The 19,476-nt window shown below is 53.1% G+C and overlaps 1 protein-coding gene across 1 annotated transcript in view; it reads left to right on the top strand.

Annotated features, from left to right (window-relative positions):
• The first annotated feature begins 4,409 nt into the window (after positions 1–4,409).
• The window catches only part of LAMC3 (laminin subunit gamma 3), a 67,758-nt gene continuing 52,691 nt past the window's right edge, over positions 4,410–19,476 (top strand). Inside the window, exon 1 of the mRNA XM_068966183.1 lies at positions 4,410–4,785. Within this exon, the coding sequence (XP_068822284.1) occupies positions 4,410–4,785 (376 nt within the window). The remainder of the gene's footprint in view (positions 4,786–19,476) is intronic.

The raw sequence follows: 19,476 nt of genomic DNA, 5'->3' as shown, positions 1-19,476 counted from the left end.
CTGCCTCTGGCTGAGCCTCGGCCCGCCTCCCGGTCTGAACTTACCTGCAGCTGGTGTGCTCAGCCCAGCTGGGCCTGGCTCCCAGAACGCCTCTGCGATGGCCAACTTGTCCTTGCTCAGAGGTGCAGGATGGTCACTGAGAGGGGCAGAGGATGATCACAGTGTAGACAGATGGGCTTGGGCCTGACAGCAGGGTCCTAGGGGGCCAGTGTAGCCCTCTAGACCCCCAGTTTTGACCTCCTGCTTGTCTGCCTGTCTGCTGAGCAAGTGAAATCTACCCACTTGACAGAAAGGAAGACTGAGGCCCATTCATGCACACAGAGAGCTCAGACTTAAGTGCCTTGGAGGCAGACAGTGCATCATGAAAAATCACCTAGACCAATGCTTTTGCTGTCCCAACGGGGAAAACGAGGTGCCCCAGAGGGACAGTGCCCAGTCAAGGTACCACGATGACTCTTGGCCAGCCCCGGCTCCTTCTGAGGCTGGGGGCCGGGGCTGCTCCCCCTCTTCTAGTGCCCCCAACTCCAACAAGGCTAGGGAGCTGTCAGGCGGGATCAGCAGGGTCCTGGCTCCATCTCCCCAGATTTAATTAACAGGCCTTTCATCTCTGTCCTGAAGGAATCTGCTCTCTTCTGTCTTCTTAATTAACATTCATTAAGCAAATCAGAACAGGGCTTTTCTCCTCCTTTCTTTGCCTGGAAGGTTTTAACCCTTGGTAGGTGGACTGTAGGGAGGAGAGTCTGTGCCTCTGCTTGCAGCTCCAAGTGAGAGGTCAGGCCTCTGCAGGAGCTCCCCAGGTCCTCAGGATATGCAGAGCCCCTCCTGGCCCCCACCATCAGCCACACCCGGACAGCAGGGCCACCTCCCATGCCTCCCGGATTCTTGAAGGAAACTAACGTGGGTTCTGCTGCTCAAGAGGCTTCCCATCATCCTAAGACGATGAGTTAGGACATTGGGCAGGTTGTGGGCCCTCCAGGCTGCAGGAAAACTGAGGCCATGTGCCCCCGTGGCTTCTGTGATCCCACAAAGACTTGGGCTTCAACTCATGTGTGTGCGCAGACAGGGCACAGGCCGCAGGGCACAGATCCTTTTGCTGGGATCATGGCAGGTCCTGCCTGGAGCTGACCTTCAGACTAGTCTCTCCCTCTCCTTTCACTTTTTTTTTTTTTTTTTAAATTTTTGGTCATCCTGCTCAGCTTGCGGGGTTTTAGTTCCCCAACCAGGGATCAAGCCCATGCCCCCTGCAGTGGAAGCACGGAGTCCTAACCACTGCGCCACCAGGGAGATCCCACTCAGCGCCTTCACTTGATGGAGGCTGGCAGCGTGCATCTTTGGTTGCCCTTTTGTGGTTCCTAATGGCAACTCCCACAGGTCTCCTGGCTCACTTCCTGAAGCTGCACAAGTGTTTGCTGTCCCTTTATCATGCAGATGTCAGGAGTTATCCTGAGATTTTGTGGGTGCACAGACATCCCATGTTTGGGGGCCACATTCCTAGATGGCTTCCTGGCATCTGGGAACCCCAGCCCCTCCTTGACTCCCGTCCTGGGAGAAGCTGACCCCAGGGATGGGAAAGGCCTGGGCAAATATCCTCAGTGAACCACGTGCCGTCTCTGGGCCTCGGTTTCCCCATATGTGTAACCAGTGCCCCTGGGGCCCAGTGACTTTATTCTGGTCCGTGGTCCACCATCTGTGTGGGACAGCAGAGTTGGCCTTGGTCTCCAGGGGGCGAAAGGAGCCGGTCCTGTAATGTGGCCAATGTCGCCACCTGGTGGTGGGTTGGGGCGGGGGAACAGGACCAGCCGGACCGGGAGCGCTGGGAGACGTTCAGGCAGACGGAGGTGGCTATCCAGGCAGGATGGTTCCCTGGAAAGCCGCTTCCAGGAGCTGGGTAAGGCCAGGGAGCACCCAGCTGGCGCCTCTTAAAGAAGCCATCATCTCAAACCCGGCTCCTGTAGGATAATCCTTTGCCAGCCATGTGGTTCCTGCTCAGTTCCCAAACATTCCCTGAACTGTCTGTTCACACAATGGGGACACAAGGGTGAGGTACCCAAGGTCCCTGCCCCCCCCACAAACACACAACCCTCAGCAGCCGCAGAGCCTCTTCAGGACAAAGCCCCAGTTCATCACCATGGTGCCCAGCATCCCACTTCATCCGGCCTCTGCACCCTGCTCCAGTCTTAGCCCCCAGGACTAGCCCCCCACCCAGAGCTGCAAACACCCATCAGGCTTCCCTAGCCATTCAGACCTCAGACCCTTTGCACATGCTGTGCCTGAGATGCCCTTTCCCCCATTCATCCATTACCGTATAGTTTGCTTATCACCTCTTCTGGGAAACACCCTCTAGGTCCAGGCAGAACTATCTACCCTGCCCTCCTTACATCCCCAGTTCCCCATGCACAGCCTTCTGTTACATCCTATCACCCTTTTCATGGACATCAGTGGCTACGGTGTCTACTTCTGTTTTATTGACTACGCCAAAGTCTTTGACTGTGTGGATCACAACAAACTGTGGAAAATTCTTCAAGAGATGGGAGTACCAGAACACCTGGCCTGCCTCCTGAGAAATGTGTGTGCAAGTCAAGAAGCAACAGTTAGAACCGGACATGGAATCACAGACTGGTTCCAAATCAGAAAAGGAGAATGTCAAGGCTGTATGTTGTCATCCTGCTTATTTAACTTATATGCAGAGTACATCATGCAAAATGCTGGGCTGGATGAAGGACAAGCTGGAATCAAGACGGCTGGGAGGAATATCAATACCCTCAGATATGCAGATGACACCATCCTTGTGGCAGAAAGCAAAGAATTAAAAAGCCTCTTGATGAAAGCTAAAGAGGAGCGTGAAAAAGTTGGCTTAAAACTCAACATTCAGAAAACTACGATCATGGCATCCAGTTGAATCACTTCATGGCAAATAGATGGGGAAACAATGGAAGCAGTGACAGACTTTATTTTCTTGGGCTCCAAAACCACTGCAGATGGTAACTGCAGCCATGAAATTAAAAGACACTTGCTCCTTGGAAGACAAGCTATGACCAACCTAGACAGTATATTAAAAAGCAGAGACATTGCTTTGCCAACAAAGGTCCATCTAGTCAAAGCTATGGTTTTTCCAGTAGTCATGTATCGATGTGAGAGTTGGACTATAAAGAAAGCTGAGCACTGAAGAATTGATGTTTTTGAACTGTGGTGTTGGAGAAGACTCTTGAGAGTCCCTTGGACTGCAAGGAGATCCAACCAGTCCATCCTAAAGGAAATCAGTCCTGAATATTCATTGGAAGGACTGATGTTGAAGCTGAAACTCCAATATTTTGGCCACCTGCCTCATTGGAAAAGACCCTGATGCTGGGAAAGATTGAAGGCGGGAGGAGAAGAGGATGATAGATGATGAGATGGTTGGATGGCATCACCAACTCATCATGGACATGAGTCTGAGTGAGCTCCAGGAGCTGGTGATGAACAGGGAGGCCTGGCGTGCTGCAGTCCATGAGGTCACACAGTCAGACAAGACTGAGGGACTGAACTGAACTGAACTGAATGGATCCTCCACCCACTTCTACCTTCCCAGTCTCAAGTGACATCTGATAGTCCTGAGCATGTTTAGAAATTTATTCCTATTTTCTTTAGAGTTTTTCTGGGAAAGGTACTAAGTTTTATCAAGTGTTTTCTCTAGCATCTATTTATATGAGCATATGGCTTTCTCTCTTGGTTTACTAATTTTAATGAATGGAGAATATAAGGGGGCATCTCCTGGGGGTGGGGGAAGGGAAGGCTTCTCTCTCAAGCGATGTTTGCGGATGAGACACAAATCCTTGGTCACAAATATCAGGTTAGAATCTCTGCTTTGAGAGCGGAGAAAAGCCAGCAGCAAAAGTAGTTTTCAGAGTTAATGGAAGCGTGCAGACGTAAGGAACCATTGTAGGATCCTGCCTAGGGTGACTTCACTGCTGAGAGGAAACATGCAATGGGAAAAACCAGATTTTTTAAAAACCCGCATGTCCCCTTTTATCTCAGGACTTGAAAGGCACTGGGGAGAGGTTTCCCCATCAGCAGCCACTGAAACCTCACAACCGCGGTAATGAACCTGTATCACCACCCTTCCCATTTTACAGATGAGGACTCTGAGGCACAGAGAGCCAAGGTTCCCCCGGCAGAGCCAGGGCAAGGCAGCCAGAGAGCTGAGTCCCCAGCCGGGCACTCCCGGGCACGTCCACCAGGTGGGGGTGAGCGCCCAGAGACGGAGCGGTCGGGAACTGGGGGTGCTGCCCGCCGTCCGTCCCTCCCTCCCGCAGTGGGGCCCGCCCGCCGAGGGGAGGCGCGGTCCGCGCCCACCGGAGGAGCCGGAGCCGAGGCGGGCTCGCAGAACCAGGCGCTCACAGCTGAACGCAGGGTCGTCGGGGGCCCCGACCATGGGCACGGCGGCGGCCCTGCTGCTGAGCCTGGCGCTCCTGGCGCCGCGCGCGGCCGCAGCGGGCATGGGCGCGTGTTACGACGGCGCGGGGCGCCCGCAGCGCTGCCTGCCCGTGTTCGAGAACGCGGCGTTCGGCCGGCTCGCCGAGGCCTCGCACACGTGCGGCCGCCCGCCCGAGGACTTCTGCCCGCACGTGGGCGCCCAGGGCGCGGGGGCACCGTGCCAGCGCTGCGACGCCGCCGACCCCGCACGCCACCACAACGCCTCCTACCTCACCGACTTCCACAGCCAGGACGACACCACGTGGTGGCAGAGCCAGTCCATGGCCTTTGGGGTGCAGTACCCCACCTCGGTCAACATCACCCTCAACCTGGGTAAGCGCTCTCGGGGGGGGGGGGACGGCACCACTGCCCCCTCGTCCCCTCTCCCACCGTCGCGGGCCCCTGGGTTAGCCATAGGATCCAGACTGGGCGGGGGCCGGGGGGTCGTTGCTCAGGAATGGGACCGCGAGTCCTGGCCTGCTGCAGCCCATGGGGTCTCGAAGAGTCCGCCCCTACGGGGAGACTGAACGACCACCACAGCGGGAATGGGACCTATGTCCAGCGCTATCTGGAAGGATAAACTGATGGGTGTCCCTTGGGTCTGGGAGGGGTGGGGAGCCTCCTGAGAGCCCTTTACAGAGCAGTGGATTTGGGTGCCAGAGCCGTGCCAAGATTGTCCATCCTAGACCCGGAGCTGTTCTGGCCGAGGAGGGGGGTGACCCACCCGGGGTCAGCTCGTTGGCTCTCTGGGGCCTGGGCTCCTCATCCTGGCTTATCGGGTGACTTATGGGGTTCAGTGACCCCTGAGGTTGTGTGCCGTCTCTGGGGGTGTCCTCGGGGATGGAGCCAGCCTGTTCATCACAGGGAGGGTTATCCTCAAGGCAAGAGTCAAGTTTCACTGGGCTGCCGGGTAACTGGACCAGGTGGCCTGGCCCCTCTGCTGTATCCAAGCCTCCCTCCACCCAACCCCAGGCCAGGGCACAGGAGCCCCTGTGTGTGTGTTCAGTAGTGGCCAACTCTGCGACCCCATGGACTGTAGCCCGCCTGGCTCCTCTGTCTGTGGGATTTTCCAGGCAGGAATACTGGAGTGGGGTTGCCATTTCCTACTCCAGGGCACCTTCCCGACCCAGGGATCGAACCCATGTCTGTTGGGCCTCTTGCATTAGCAGGCGAAGTCTTGCATTAGCACTGCAGTGTCTGGGAAGCCCCTTAGGTCCCTGGCAATCAGAATCCGGAGTCTGGACCCAGCCCTTCACTCCTGGCACTGCCCCCACTGCAGGGAATGGAAATAAAACATGCCCTCCTGGCCCCCTACTCCCTCCAGAGCCCTTTCAAGGAGGGAGTGTTTCAAACTGTCCCTACTCCCTTATCTGTGGGTTCAAAATCTCCCAAAGCTTTGAGAACTCAGAGTATTTTTATACACTCATTTTGGCTGCTAAACCTGCCCTGAGGCTATTTATAGACCTTGTTGATCCTAGAGTGAATAGTCATACGTTTGGTTACTGAGATGTTATTTGAATATGGCTGTTGGCCCCAGACGCAGCTGGGGGTGTTAACACAGTCCATGGTAAAAGGGCTGTATCATCTTTCCAAACTCTGGAAAGTTCTGAATTCTACACTACATCCGGAGACTGGATAAAGAATTGCGGGAATGTATCCCTATTTTTCAGATGAGAAAATTGAGGTTCAGAGAGGTTAAGTCTTTGGCCCAAAGACACACAACTGCTCAATGTTTCCGGCCTCTGTGTATATCCAAGAGACGAGCATAAACTCCTCGACATGCATTCCACCCACCCGTGGAGTCTGTTCTCCCCAGCTCTGGGTGACAGTGCCTTGGGGAGGGTGGGGAGATGGGACCGAAGTGGTGGGTGGGGGAACACTGAGTCTTCTCAGAAGAGCAGGCTGGTGCTGACTGCCACCCCAGGAAGCTCAGTTGCTCTGGGGTCTTGACGGGCCTTGACACCTCCCCCTGACCTGCCAGGCCTGCCAGGTGGGGCTTGTCAATGGAATGGGATGGCTGGGATGGGGCAGGGTCTCTGTCCAGCCGGGCGACAGGAAGCCAGTGCAGGGAGAGAGGCTGGGGGAACTGGCTGGACTGGCCTGGCAGGACCCCAAGGCCACAGGAGGAGGAATCTGGGGCTGGGTGGAGGCTGCGGGAGACACTCTGTTCCGTGACAGAGGGTGTGGGATTGGCTGATGTGGGGCTTGTGTGGGTGGAGCCTGGGGCAGGCACAGATGAGGCAGGGGTGAGGGGGGTGGGGGGGCATCGGTGAGTTTCATCTGGGGCACTTCCCGTTTATTTGCGCTGTGTGCCGGGCCCTGTGTGGGGCACACACACATAGACACACATAGACACACTGTACACACGTGCACACACGCTACACACACACCACAAACGTGTGCACACACACACCACACACAAGCACACACACACATGCACACACACCACAAACACACACACACCACAAACACACACACACCACACACACGCACATAGACACACCATACACACGTGCATACACGGTCACACACACTGCACACACGCACACACACACCACAAACACGCACACACACGCACACACACCACAAATGCATGCACATGCGCACCACACACAAGCACACACACATGCACACACACGCACACACACACACCACACACGTGCACACACCACAAACACACACACACACATAGACACACCATACACATGTGCACACATGGTCACACACACTGCACGCACGTGCACACACACACAGGCACTTACACACCCCAAACACACACGCGCGCACACACACGTAAACACACCACACACACACACACGCACATACACATGCTCACACACCGCACACACATGCAATACACACCCCGCACATACACACTTACCACACATACACATACGCACACACATACACCACACACCACACACACCACACACACCACATACCACACATACACACTCACACACCACACACACACACCATTGTTCTTCCCATTGTGTTGTGTTGTACAGCACCAGGCACGCAGGAGGGGCTCTGGAAGGGTCTGCACAGGGAGGGAGTGAGTGAGTGCAGCATCACCTCCTCCGTCCTGTGCTCTGGGCCCAGCTCAGGGCTCTCTTTTGCTGCTCAGGACTCAGAGCAGCCTTTGCCCTCGCGCCCAGCACAGCCGCTCACTGCACGAACGCTACCCCCTCCCCGTGCCCCGTCAAATGGGGTGAGAGCCGCCCCTCCTGGGTGGTTGTCCCGGCCCCCCAGCTCAGGTCGGCCCAGTGCTTACAGGAGCTGGGTCCATCCTTGTGTGTGACTGGGGGCCTCTGCTCAGAGCGCCTCAGGCTGCGGCTCCCCTTGAAGGTGGCCTCTTCCGAAGGGCTTGAGAAACATTCGCCCAGCTGGCTCCCAAAACATGTCCTGACCCCGGGTTCCGTCTACGCAGGAGGGGTGCTGGGAACCCACAGCAGCCCTGGATGTGGCCCGTCTTTGGTTCCATTCCACTTTGGCCCTCTCCACCCCGAGCCACGGATGACACAGTAACGGGGAGAACAGGTCTGGTGTCTTCAGGAGCTCCCAGTGGGGGCCCGATCTCAGAGGAGGTGGTTGGGGGAGCCTCTCCCAGCCCTCGGGCCTCCACTACCGACCTCGCCCCCTCTCTCCTTGACCTCGTGGGTGGCAGCTCGGGAGTGGGGGGGCCCGGGTCTTCTGGAGGGAGGGGGGTGAGGGGCGGGGGAAAAATAGGCGGCCGTCCACCCTGGAAGGAGGTCGCTGCTTTCCCAGCCCCCCGCAAGCTCGCAGACATCTGCTCTGAATCCCTGAGTCCAGTCGCCCAGCTGAGCCTTCCTGTCTGAGATAAAAGGCAGCAGTGGGGGCCGGAGGCCCTGGAAAGTGGACAGGCTGGAGCCGGGGGTGGGGAGAGGTGCAAGGGTGGAGGTGGATGTTCACTGGGGGGTCCTTCCCATGTGCTGGGAACCCCACCAAGCCTGCACCCCCATCCCAGCACCAGCTGATCCTGTATAGACAGGGAAGCTGAGGCTCTGAGCGTGAAATCAGTGCCCAGGGTCCCACCGGATACCTTGGGACCCTCCCCACCGTGCTCTTGCCCTTGTGGATGATAAGCGTCCAGGTTAGGCCCGTTGGAGCCTCAGCCTTTGGCTAGGCTCGGGTCAGTGGGGTCTCCTTTCTGCTTGTCCACTTTCTTGAATTCCTGAGAACCTCCTGGAAGGACCCTTAAGTCCCTGAGCAGGTGAGCCCTGAGCCCCTGAGTGTGGGGAAGGCTGCAGGGGTGTGGGGGATGGGCTCCCGGCTGGGGGCTGACCCCGGGTGGACCAGTTCTCCGGCATCCAGCATCCGGTCAGTGTCTGCCCCGCATCATGGAGCGAGAAGACAAGCTAGGCCCCTGGAACCGTGTGGATGAAGATTTATGCTCTGGGGACATACCCAGCGCGGACCTCCTGGAGAGCTGAAGGGTGGCGGGAGCTGATACGAGAAGGGAGGACCTTCCAGGTCAAGGGGACCACACAGGGGGACTAGGAGGCCGCTCTGTGTGCTCTTGGACCCGGCGGTCTGGCCGGCCAGAGCAGAGGGAACAAGAGGATAGCGGGGCCTGGCCCGGTGGGAGCTGACGTCAGAAGGACCTGCTGGCCCCTGCGGAGCCCGACGCGGGCTGTGTCTCCCGAGCCCTGGCTCCACTGCGTCTTCCTGTCGAGTGGGCGGCCGTGTTTGCATTGGCCGAGGCCAGTGCCGGGGGGGACCAAGTCCTCCTTCCTTCTCCCTGGGGGCTCTGGCTGGAATGCTGGGGCCCCAGGCAGGTCAGGGGGTCAAGGCAGCAGCCATGACTAGCTTCCACCACAGAAGCGGTCCCCCACGGCCCTGGGCCCAGCTGGCCCTGGCCGCCTCACCTGGCTCTGGGCTCAGGATAGACCCGGCCGTTGTAGGAGCGGGAAGTCCCCAAACCCAGGAAGATGCAGGCAGCCTCCGGATTGCCCCTCTCTCCCCAACTCTGGCTGCGTCACCTCCCCGTCAGCAGGGCCGATGACGGCCGGAGACGGCCTCTCTGCTCTCCGTCTTTGCCTTTGCTGTGGCATTGGCCGGGGTAACTTCCTGTTCCCGCCTTCTCTCGGATCACCCGTATCTCATTCATAAAACACCCGAGTGCCTACCACGCGCCGGTCCCTGTGCCAAGCAGCCGATGAACACGTGGGTCCAGCAGTGGACAAGCTGCTCTCTCCCCTGCTAGGCTCTGAGGTCACCTCCTCCAGGAAGCCTCCAGGTTCCGGCACTGGGCAGAGGGCCTGCCTCTGTGTTCTTGCAGCCCTAACCTTCCCCTGTCACAGTCTAGATCATGAACGTGAGCTTTTGGTTCGTTCATGTCCATCACTGGCTCCAGGCAGCAGGGAAAATGCCTGTTTTCACAGCTGTCCCCCAGCACCCAGGGCCTGCCCTGCACACTGGTGCTGTTGGTTGGGTGGATGAATGGAACAGCAGTGAGCATTTAGTCACGTGTGTGCCAGGGACTATTCTAAGTGCTCTGCGGTCATTTATTCATGAATCCTTCTTATTGTGATGCCCGTTTTGCAAATGGGGAAACTGAGTCACTCCGTTTCAAACACATGCCCAGTTCACACGAGAGGGGTTAGGTATTTCGCCCAAGGCCACCGAGCTGGTAAGCATGCAGCGGAGCTGGAATGTGAACCCCGATTCTTGAAGGCCATACCGTATTTCCTCCCGGCAACAAGGAGCAAGTGGGTGAATGCGTGAATGACCGCCGCCCCCTGCCCCCAGCCTTCCAGATAAATCCCGACTCCTGAGCCGCGGCCCCGCCCTTCCTCCTGGCCCTGTGCCCCTCCTGCCCAGCCCGCGGCCCCAGCTGCTTCACCCCGTCCCTTCCCCTGCTCTCTCTCGCCTCCCCACCCTGTGCCCTCTCCCCGTCTCATGCCCCCTGGCTTTACCTACTGGGGTCATGGTTGACATTTGGGGCTCCCCCTGCACCTATAGCCCAGGCTCCCACCTAAGCCCTTGACTGGGTCATTCAAGCGTTCACCCGAAAGCCAGCTCTTGAATGTCACGCGGGGCCCAAAGATAAAGGCACCGTGTAAACCGTGCCCATAGCAGCGTTGTCCACGGTAACTGAAGGCTACAAGTAACCCCGGTGTCCGCTGATGAATGAACAAGCGAAACGTGGCAAGAGTCACACAATGGGATGTTTTCAGCCTTAAAAAGGAAGGACACCTGGGTCTGACCCCTGCTGCTACAGGGATGAACCTCGAGGACGTTATGCTCAGTGAAATGAGCCAGACACGGAAGGGTGAACGCGCCATGATCCACTCATAAGGGTCCCTGAAAGAGTCATGTTCATCGAGATAGGAAGAGAATGGCAACCCACTCCAGTATTCTTGCCTGGAGAATCCCATGGACAGAGGAGCCTGGCGGGCTACAGTCCACGGGGTCGCCAAGAGTGGGGCTAACACGGGGTGGGAGAGGAAGAGAACCGTGGATGGCTAGGCCCGAGGAGCCCTCTGTGGCGCCCCTGCAGTCCGGGAGCGGCTCTCCCCACCTGGTTCTCATGCCCTTGGTGGGCAGGGCAGCCTCACCCCCGCGTTTCCAGCTCAGCTCCCCACCCCGCCCCCCTCCAGCCCCATCCCCAGGCCACTGCGCCCCAGATGGCTCCAATTAAAGGGCTTTGTTTTGTTTCCATTTTCCCTAAATAAGCCTCTCCTTCGGAGCTCCGTGTGCTCGGTCAGTGCCGGATGTGGGCCGGCCTGCTTCTCTGACCGCCCTGGTGTCATTCCTGGGCTTTATGGCCCAGCTGGCTGGAGAGGACAGTGCCGGGTGCTGGCTTGGCTGACTTCAGCGGTTCTCAGGGGGCACAGGCACCCCCTTCCTGGGCAACCCCTTCTCTCTAAGCCCTGAATGGAGGGTTGTGGTTCGGCGACTTTGGGGCTGACAAGCCTGCGGTTGAGTAGAGACTCAGCTGTTTTCCACGTGACCTTGGGCGAGTCCCTGTCTTCTGCCCAAGCCTCGGGTTCCTCGTTAGCGAGATGCACACAGCGATGGAAGCGTTCGAGGGTCTCTGAGATACAGTGTACGTAGAGCACTTAACAAGGTGCCTGGCGGGACTTGCCTGGTGGTCCAGTGGTTAAGACTCCAACCTTCTGATGCAAGGGGCACATGTTCAATCCTGGTTGGGGAACTAAGAGCCCACATGGCTTGTGGCCAAAAATACATAAATGCAAATTAAAGAAGACTTAAAAAAAATAATACAAGGTGCCTGGCACATAGTAGGTGCTCAGTAAATGCCAGTTGTTGTTAAACAGACTTATTCAGAGGTCATGAAAATAGACTCTGTGATAGCCTCAACCATGTTGCCAGGGTTGCCTGTCTCCACTTGCTCGCTGGATTATACCCTCCTAGAAGGTGTTAATGGAAAAGGCAATGGCATCCCACTCCAGTACTCTTGCCTGGAAAATCCCATGGGCGGAGGAGCCTGGTAGGCTGCAGTCCATGGGGTCCCGAAGAGTCGGACACTACCGAGCAACTTCATTTTCACTTTTCACTTTCATGCATTGGAGAAGGAAATGGCAACCCACTCCAGTGTTCTTGCCTGGAGAATCCCAGGAACGGGGGAGCCTGGTGGGCTGCTGTCTATGGGGTCACATAGAGTCAGACACGATTGAAGCTACTTAGCAGCAGCAGCAGCAGCAAAAGGTGTTAACAAAAATCATGCTTCATCTGGCAAGCATTTATGGAGCACCTGCTGTGTGCTGGGCTTCCTAGGTGGCGCTTGTGGTGAAGAATCCCCCTGCCAGTGCAGAAGACATAAGAGACGCAGGTTTGATCCCTGGAATGAGAAGATCCCCTGGAGGAAGAAATGCCAACTCACTCCAGTATTTTTGCCAGAAGAATCCCATAGACAGAGGAGCCTGGCACGGGCTATAGTCCATGGAGTCACAAAGAGTCGGACACGACTGAGCATCTGAGCACATACTGTGTGTTGGGAAGATCCCCTGGAGGAGGAAATGGCAAGCCAATTCCAGTATTCTTGCCTGCAAGATTCCATGGACAGAGGAGCCTGGCAGACTGAAGTCCATGGAGTCGCAAAGAGTAGGATGACTGAGTGACTGAGCACGTACGCACTGTGTGCCAGGCACGATGCTCAGCTCTGAGGATGCACTGCCCCCTCCCCAGGAGGTCACAGTCTAGTGGGAGGGACATGCAGGTCTTTACAGAACAGGGCAAAGAGACTTGGGGAAGCTGGGGAGCACTAGTGAGACACCCAGACCCACAGCCCATGGATAAATAGCCATCAGGAAGGTTGGAAGAAGGCAGTTCCACGCAGGACTCAGGCTGGGGCATGTGATCAGTCTGCTCAGCCAGTAGGATGAGCAGGGATGCATGGTAGTCAGCCGGGTGAGGAGCAGAGGGAACAGCATTCTAGGCAGAAGGAACAGCATATTGGGTGGCCGGGAGGTGGGAGCCATGTGGTCCTGAGCAGTGTCGCCTCCTAGTTAACAGTTGGGGATGACACCAGTGTGTTCCCAGCTTTCTTAATGGGAGCACACCTGTCTCAATCACCCTGAAGCCCTATTGGCCCCACAGCTTGCAAAGGTCTGGGTCAAAGCTGCAGTTTTCATTCTTGTCGCTGCTTAGAAGACCTCAGTTCCTTTCCCAGCCTTTCGGCTGCCTTTGGCAGGAACCTTTTCATCACAGAGCAGGGATTACGCTGCTTTCTTCTCCCTTCTAATTAATTCTTGTAACAGAAAGTTGCTGCCGTGCCTCTGTGATGTTCCTGCATCTTCTCTCCCCTCCTGGCCTGGCAAGGAAAGGGAAAAGCCGTGATGTTTCCTCGCGTGTGAAGTTCCTCGTTTGCATGAAATCTCAGTGGCTGCCTTTTCCCGATCATGCTTCTAGCTGCCAGCTACCTTTTAAGTGGCTCCAAGCTCCCCTCCTGTGAGGTGTCTGGCTGGATGTTTACAGAGGAGTCTGGGTCGGTGGACCCAGGGCAACCTCCACGAGCATCCTTTCGTGAACGCACGTCTGGGGCAGGTCCCCACCTGGTTCCAAGGCCTGACGCCTGCTCAGAACAGAAGCCGCCGCCCCAGACACTGGCTCTGTGTGGGACACATGCTTTCTTTTAAGGGACTCGGAGTGACAGTGCCAAGCTGTGCTGTAACTTTGAAAAACATCTTAAAACAGAACATGGCAAGGCGGTTGCTTTTTAAAATTTTTTTTAAAAAATTTGTGTTTTCTCCAGTTTTTAAATTAGAACAAGCTTCATGAGAAAAAGAAACTGGGAAAATGCAGAACAATTGAAGAGGAAAGAAGAGTCCCGAGTCCTCTGCCCTGAGGACAGTCATGCTGACGCGTTCGATGTCTTTCTTTTCTGCCTCTTCTTTGGGGACTTTTAAATATCAGCTGATGATTCCCAGTGTAGAATCGCTCGTCTCCTTTTTTCATTCAGCATTTTGACTTCCCCACGTGATATAAACTCATTGTCAACTGTTCTGGTGGATTCAACTAGCCTGTGAGTTTATGCCCTACAATTTATTGAGCCCTGATGGCTCCAGTTTTCCCCTGTTATAAAAGCACTTCCTTGATGAACTGACTCGTCGACTCAGGCTCAGTGCCTTGTCTGACTTCCCAGAAGTGGGATTTCCTTTTTCTTTTTTTTAACCAAAGCCCGAGACCATGTTTATGGCTCCTTGTCTGTGTCGCCACACTGCATTCCCCAGGGACCAATATGTATACTCTGGCCCCAGTTTTTCTTTTATTGTGGTAAAATGCACATAACATAAAATGTATTATCATAACCTTTTTAAAGTGGCGAGTCCACTGGTATTAAGTACTTTCACATAGTTGTATCACCACCATCCACCCACCGAATTTTTTCATCTTCCTAAACTGAAACTTTCAGATTGGAATGAAAACTGCCCTTTTCCAGTCCTGTGGCCGCTGCTGAGTTTTCCAGATTTGCTGATGTACTGAGTGCAGCACTTTCACAGCATCATCTTTCAGGATTTAAAATAGCTCAACTGGAATTCTATCACTTCCACTAGCTTTGTTCATAGTGATGCTTCCTAAGGCCCACTTGACTTCACATTCCAGGATGTCTGGCTCTAAGTGTGTGATTACACCATCGTGATTATCTGGGTCGTGAAGATCTTTTTTGTACAGTTCTTCTGTATATTCTTGCCACCTCTTCTTAATATCTTCTGCTTCTGTTAGGTCCATACCATTTCTGTCCTTTGTTGAGCCCATCTTTGCATGAAACGTTCCCTTAGTATCTCTAATTTTCTTGAAGAGATCTCGAGTCTTTCCCGTTCTATTGTTTTTCTCTATTTCTTTGCACTGATGGCTAAAAAGAAGGCTTTCTTATCTCTCCTTGCTATTCTCTGGAACTCTGCATCCAAGTGGGTATATCTTTCCTTTGCTCCTTTGCTTTTTGCTTCTCTTCTTTTCACCGTTATTTGTAAGGCCTCCTCAGACAGCCATTTTGCTTTTATGCATTTCTTTTTCTTGGGGATGGTCTTGATCCCTGTCTCCTGTACAATATCATGAACCTCATTCCATAGTTCATCAGGCACTCTGTCTATCAGATCTAGGCCCTTAAATCTATTTCTCATTTCCACTGTGTAATCATAAGGGATTTGATTTAGGTCATACCTGAATGGTCTAGTGGTTTCCCCCACTTTCTTCAACTTAGTCTGAATTTGGCAATAAGGAGTTCATGATCCGAGCCACAGCCAGCTCCCGGTCTTGTTTTTGCTGACTGTATAGAGCTTCTCCATCTTTGGCTACAAAATCAATCTGATTTCGGTGTTGACCATCTGGTAATGTCCATGTGTCAAAATTCTCTAAACTAGGCTTCAGCAATATGTGAACTGTGAGCTTCCAGATGTTCAAGCTGGTTTTAGAAAAGGCAGAGGAACCAGAGATCAAATTGCCAACATCTGCTGGATCATCGAAAAAGCAAGAGAGTTCCAGAAAAACATCTATTTCTGCTTTACTGACTATGCCAAAGCCTTTGACTGTGTGGATCACAATAAACTGTGGAAAATTCTGAAAGAGATGGGAATACCAGACCACCTGACCTGCCTCTTGAGAAAGCTATATGCAGGTCAGGAAGCAACAGCTAGAACTGGACATGGAACAACAGACTGGATCCAAATAGGAAAAGGAGTACGTCAAGGCTGTATATTGTCACCCTGCTTATTTAACTTATATGCAGAGTACATCATGAGAAACGCTGGGCTGGAGGATTCACAACAAGCTGGAATCAAGATTGCTGGGATAAATATCAGTAACCTCAGATATGCAGATGACACCACCCTTATGGCAGAAAGTGAAGAAGTAAAGAGCCTCTTGATGAAAGTGAAAGAGAAGAGTGAGAAAGTTGAGCTTAAAGCTCAACATTCAGAAAATGAAGATCATGGCATCTGGTCCCATCACTTCATGGCAAATAGATGGGGAAACAGTGGAAACAGTGGCTGACTTTATTTTTCAGGGCTCCCGAATCACTGCAGATGGTGATTGAAGCCATGAAATTAAAAGACACTCATTCCTTGGAAGGAAAGTTATGACCAACCTAGACAGCATATTAAAAAGCATAGACATTACTTTGTCAACAAAGGTCCATCTAGTCAAAGCTTTTTCTGGTAGTCATGTATGGATGTGAGAGCTGGACTGTGAAGAAAGATGAACACAGAAGAATTGATGCTTTTGAACTGTGGTGTTGGAGAAGACTCTTGAGAGTCCCTTGGACTGCAAGGAGATCCAACCAGTCCATCCTAAAGGAGATCAGTCCTGGGTGTTCATTGGAAGGACTGATGTTGAAGCTGGAACTCCAATACTTTGGCCACCTGATGCGAAGAGCTGACTCACTGGAAAAGACCCTGATGCTGGGAAAGATTGAGGGCAGGAGGAGAAGGGGACGACCGAGGATGAGATGGCTGGATGACATCACTGACTCAATGAACGTGGGTTTGGGTAGACTCTGTGAGTAAGTGATGGACAGGGAGGCCTGGCGTGCTGTGGTCCATGGGGTCTCAAAGAGTCGGATACGACTGAGCGACTGAACTGAACTGAACTGAAACTCTCCCCATTAAACACTCTCACCCCCTTCACTCACCGTTCTACTTTCTGTTTCTATAAATTCAGCTACTCTAGGGCTCCCTTCAGCAGTACATACACTGAATTCAACTACTCTAGGGACCTCATATAAGTGGAGTCACCTAGTACTTGTCCTTTGATGACTGGCTTAATTTGCTTCACATAACGTCCTTGGTACTCATCCAGGTTGTAGCATGTGTTAGAATTTCCCTGCTTTTAAAGTTTGAATAACATTTCATTGTGGGATGAGCCATGTTTTGTTTCTTCATCATCCATCCATGCACGCCTGGGTTGCTTCTACCTCCTGGCTATCGTGAATAATGCTACTGTGAGGATGTGTGTGTCCAAATATTTCCTCAAGACCCTGCATGATTCTGGGGAGTATATACCCAGTCGTGGAATTGCTGGATCATATGGTAATTTTATTTTTAATTTCTTGAGGAACCGCCAAGCTGTTTTTCATAGCAAGTGCATCATTTTACACTCCTACTAACGGTGCACAAGGCTTCCAACTTCTCCACATCCTCGCCAACGCTTGGTATTGTTATATGCTTTAAAAAATAATAATAATAATAGCCATCCTAGGCCCTTCTCTGGTGGTCCACTGATTGGGACTCCATGCTCCCGATACGGGGGGCCAGGGTTCAATTCACGGTCAGGGAACTCTATCCCGCATGCTGCAACTAAAGATCTCACGTACTGCAACTAAGAGCTGGGGCAACCAAATAAATTTTAAAGATAGAATAAAATAATAGATATCCTAATGGATGTGAGGACCAATTTTTAAAAATATATAAGACAAATTTATGGAAACATAATTTACCATCCAGTGCACCCAACTCAAGCATACAATTCAGTGCTTTTTAGTATTACTCATAGAGTTGTATACTCATCACCACAGTCCATTTTTGAACACTGTCATCACCTCCAAAGAAACCCTGTACCTATTAGCAATCATCTCCCCCTGAGTATTCTCCCGCCCTCTAAACCCTGAAAACGACTAATCTACTTTCCATTTTTCTGACGGTGCCTATTTGGCACATTTAATATAGGTGAAGTCATACTGTATGTGCTCTGTGGAATCAACTTCTTTGTATTTTCGACTGTGCTGGGTCTTCTTGCTGCTCGGGCTTTTCCTCTCGTTGCGGAGAGGGGCTGCCCTCTAGCCGCGGTGTCCGGCTTCTCACTGCCGTGGCTTCCGTTCTTATAGTGCACAGGCTGGAGCGGGCTGCTAGCTGTGTGCTCGGGCTGAGCTGGACCAGGGCTGGAACCCGTGTCCTGCACTGGCAGGTGGATTCTTTACCACTGAGCCACCAGGGAAGCCCGGCTTCCTTTATTTATCATATTGTTTTCAAGGCTCATCTCCCTTGTAGCCTGTGTCAGCTCTTTACTCCTTTCTCTTGCCAAATAATATTCCTTTGTGTGATATACCATGTTTTATTTTGTCATTTATCTGTCGACAAACGTCTGAGTTGTTTCCGGTCTTTGGATTTTATGAGTAATCCTGCTGTGAACATTCATGTGGAGGTTTTTGTGAGGACATATGTTTTCATTTTGCTTGGGCACACGCCTGGGAGTGAGATTGCGGAGCCACGTGGTAACTTTATTTTAACTTTTTAAGAGACCCCCAGACTCTTTTCCAAAGCAGCTGCACCATTTTACACTTTTACCAGCTGTGTACAAGGCTTCCAGTGTTTCCACGTCCTTGCTAACACTCCTTTTTGTCTTTTTATTATATCCATCTTAGGGGAGTGGAGTGGTATCTTGTAGCTTTCTTCTGGGTAGTCATGTTGAACATCTTCTCCTGTGCACATTGGCCATTTATATATCTTCCTTGGAGAAATGTCCATTTTTTCAGTTGGGCTATCTGTCCTTTTTTTTTGGGGGGGGGCGTCGTGGAGCCACGTGGCTTGCAGGATCTTAGTTCCCTGACCAGGGATAGAACCCGTGCCCCCTGCAGTGAAAGCACCAAGTCCTAATCACTGGACCCCCAGGGAAGTCCCCAATGATCCTTTTATTTTTGAGCTGTAAGAATTCTTTACACATTCTAGATAAACCCCTTAACAGATACATGCTTTGCAAATAGTTTCTCCTATTCTGTGGTTGGCTTTCCATTTTCTCAGTGGTGTCGAGAAGCACAGGAGTTTTTGGTGAAGTTCAGTCCGTCTGTTTTTTCTTCTGTCTCTTGTTCCTTTGGTGTCCCATCTAAGAAGGCTTTACCTCACCCAGGTCACGAAGATTTACTCTTTTATTTTCTTCTAAGAGTTTTATAGATTTAGCTCTCACATGGGGCCACAGTGTTTTAAACAGAAGACTGAAGTGACTTGTCCTCAGTGGGTAAGGAAGACTGTGGACAGTGATGGAGGCGGCGGCAGCAGGGCAGGCCTCCCGGGGCATCCGGGACCGGGCAGAAAGGCCAGGGGAAGAAGGTGGATGCAGGAAGGGGGCCTTGACAAGTTCTGTGCTGGTCAGGAGCATCTGACTCTGTGCGACTCTACGGACTGCAGCCCACCAGGCTCCTCTGTCCAAGGGGACTCTCCAGGCAAGTATACTGGAGTGGGTTGCCATGCGCTCCTTCAGGAGATCTTCCCAACCCCAGGCCTGAATCCATGTCTCTTAAGTCTCCTGCAGTGGCAGGTGGGTTCTTTACCACTAGCACCGCCTGGGATGCAGGTTCAATCCCTGGGTCGGGAAGATCCCTTGGAGAAGGGAATGACTACCCACTCTAATATTCTTGCCTGGAGAATCCCATAGACAGAGGAGCCTGGCAGGCTACTGTCCAGAGCATCGCAAAGAATCAGGCACAATGCACAACTGCTAAATTGGGAGATAAGGCCGTGGACCCAAGAGATGGAGACTTCTCTTGAGAAATTTGGATTGAGGAGAAGTCTGATGGAAGCACGGGAAGAGTGAAGTCCCGGGGGAATT

The sequence above is a fragment of the Capricornis sumatraensis genome, chromosome 1, assembly GCF_032405125.1.
Source record: "Capricornis sumatraensis isolate serow.1 chromosome 1, serow.2, whole genome shotgun sequence".
Classification (NCBI taxonomy): Eukaryota; Metazoa; Chordata; class Mammalia; order Artiodactyla; family Bovidae; genus Capricornis; species Capricornis sumatraensis.
Note: the sequence above shows the minus strand (reverse complement) of the source record. Positions and strands in the feature narration are given on the sequence as shown.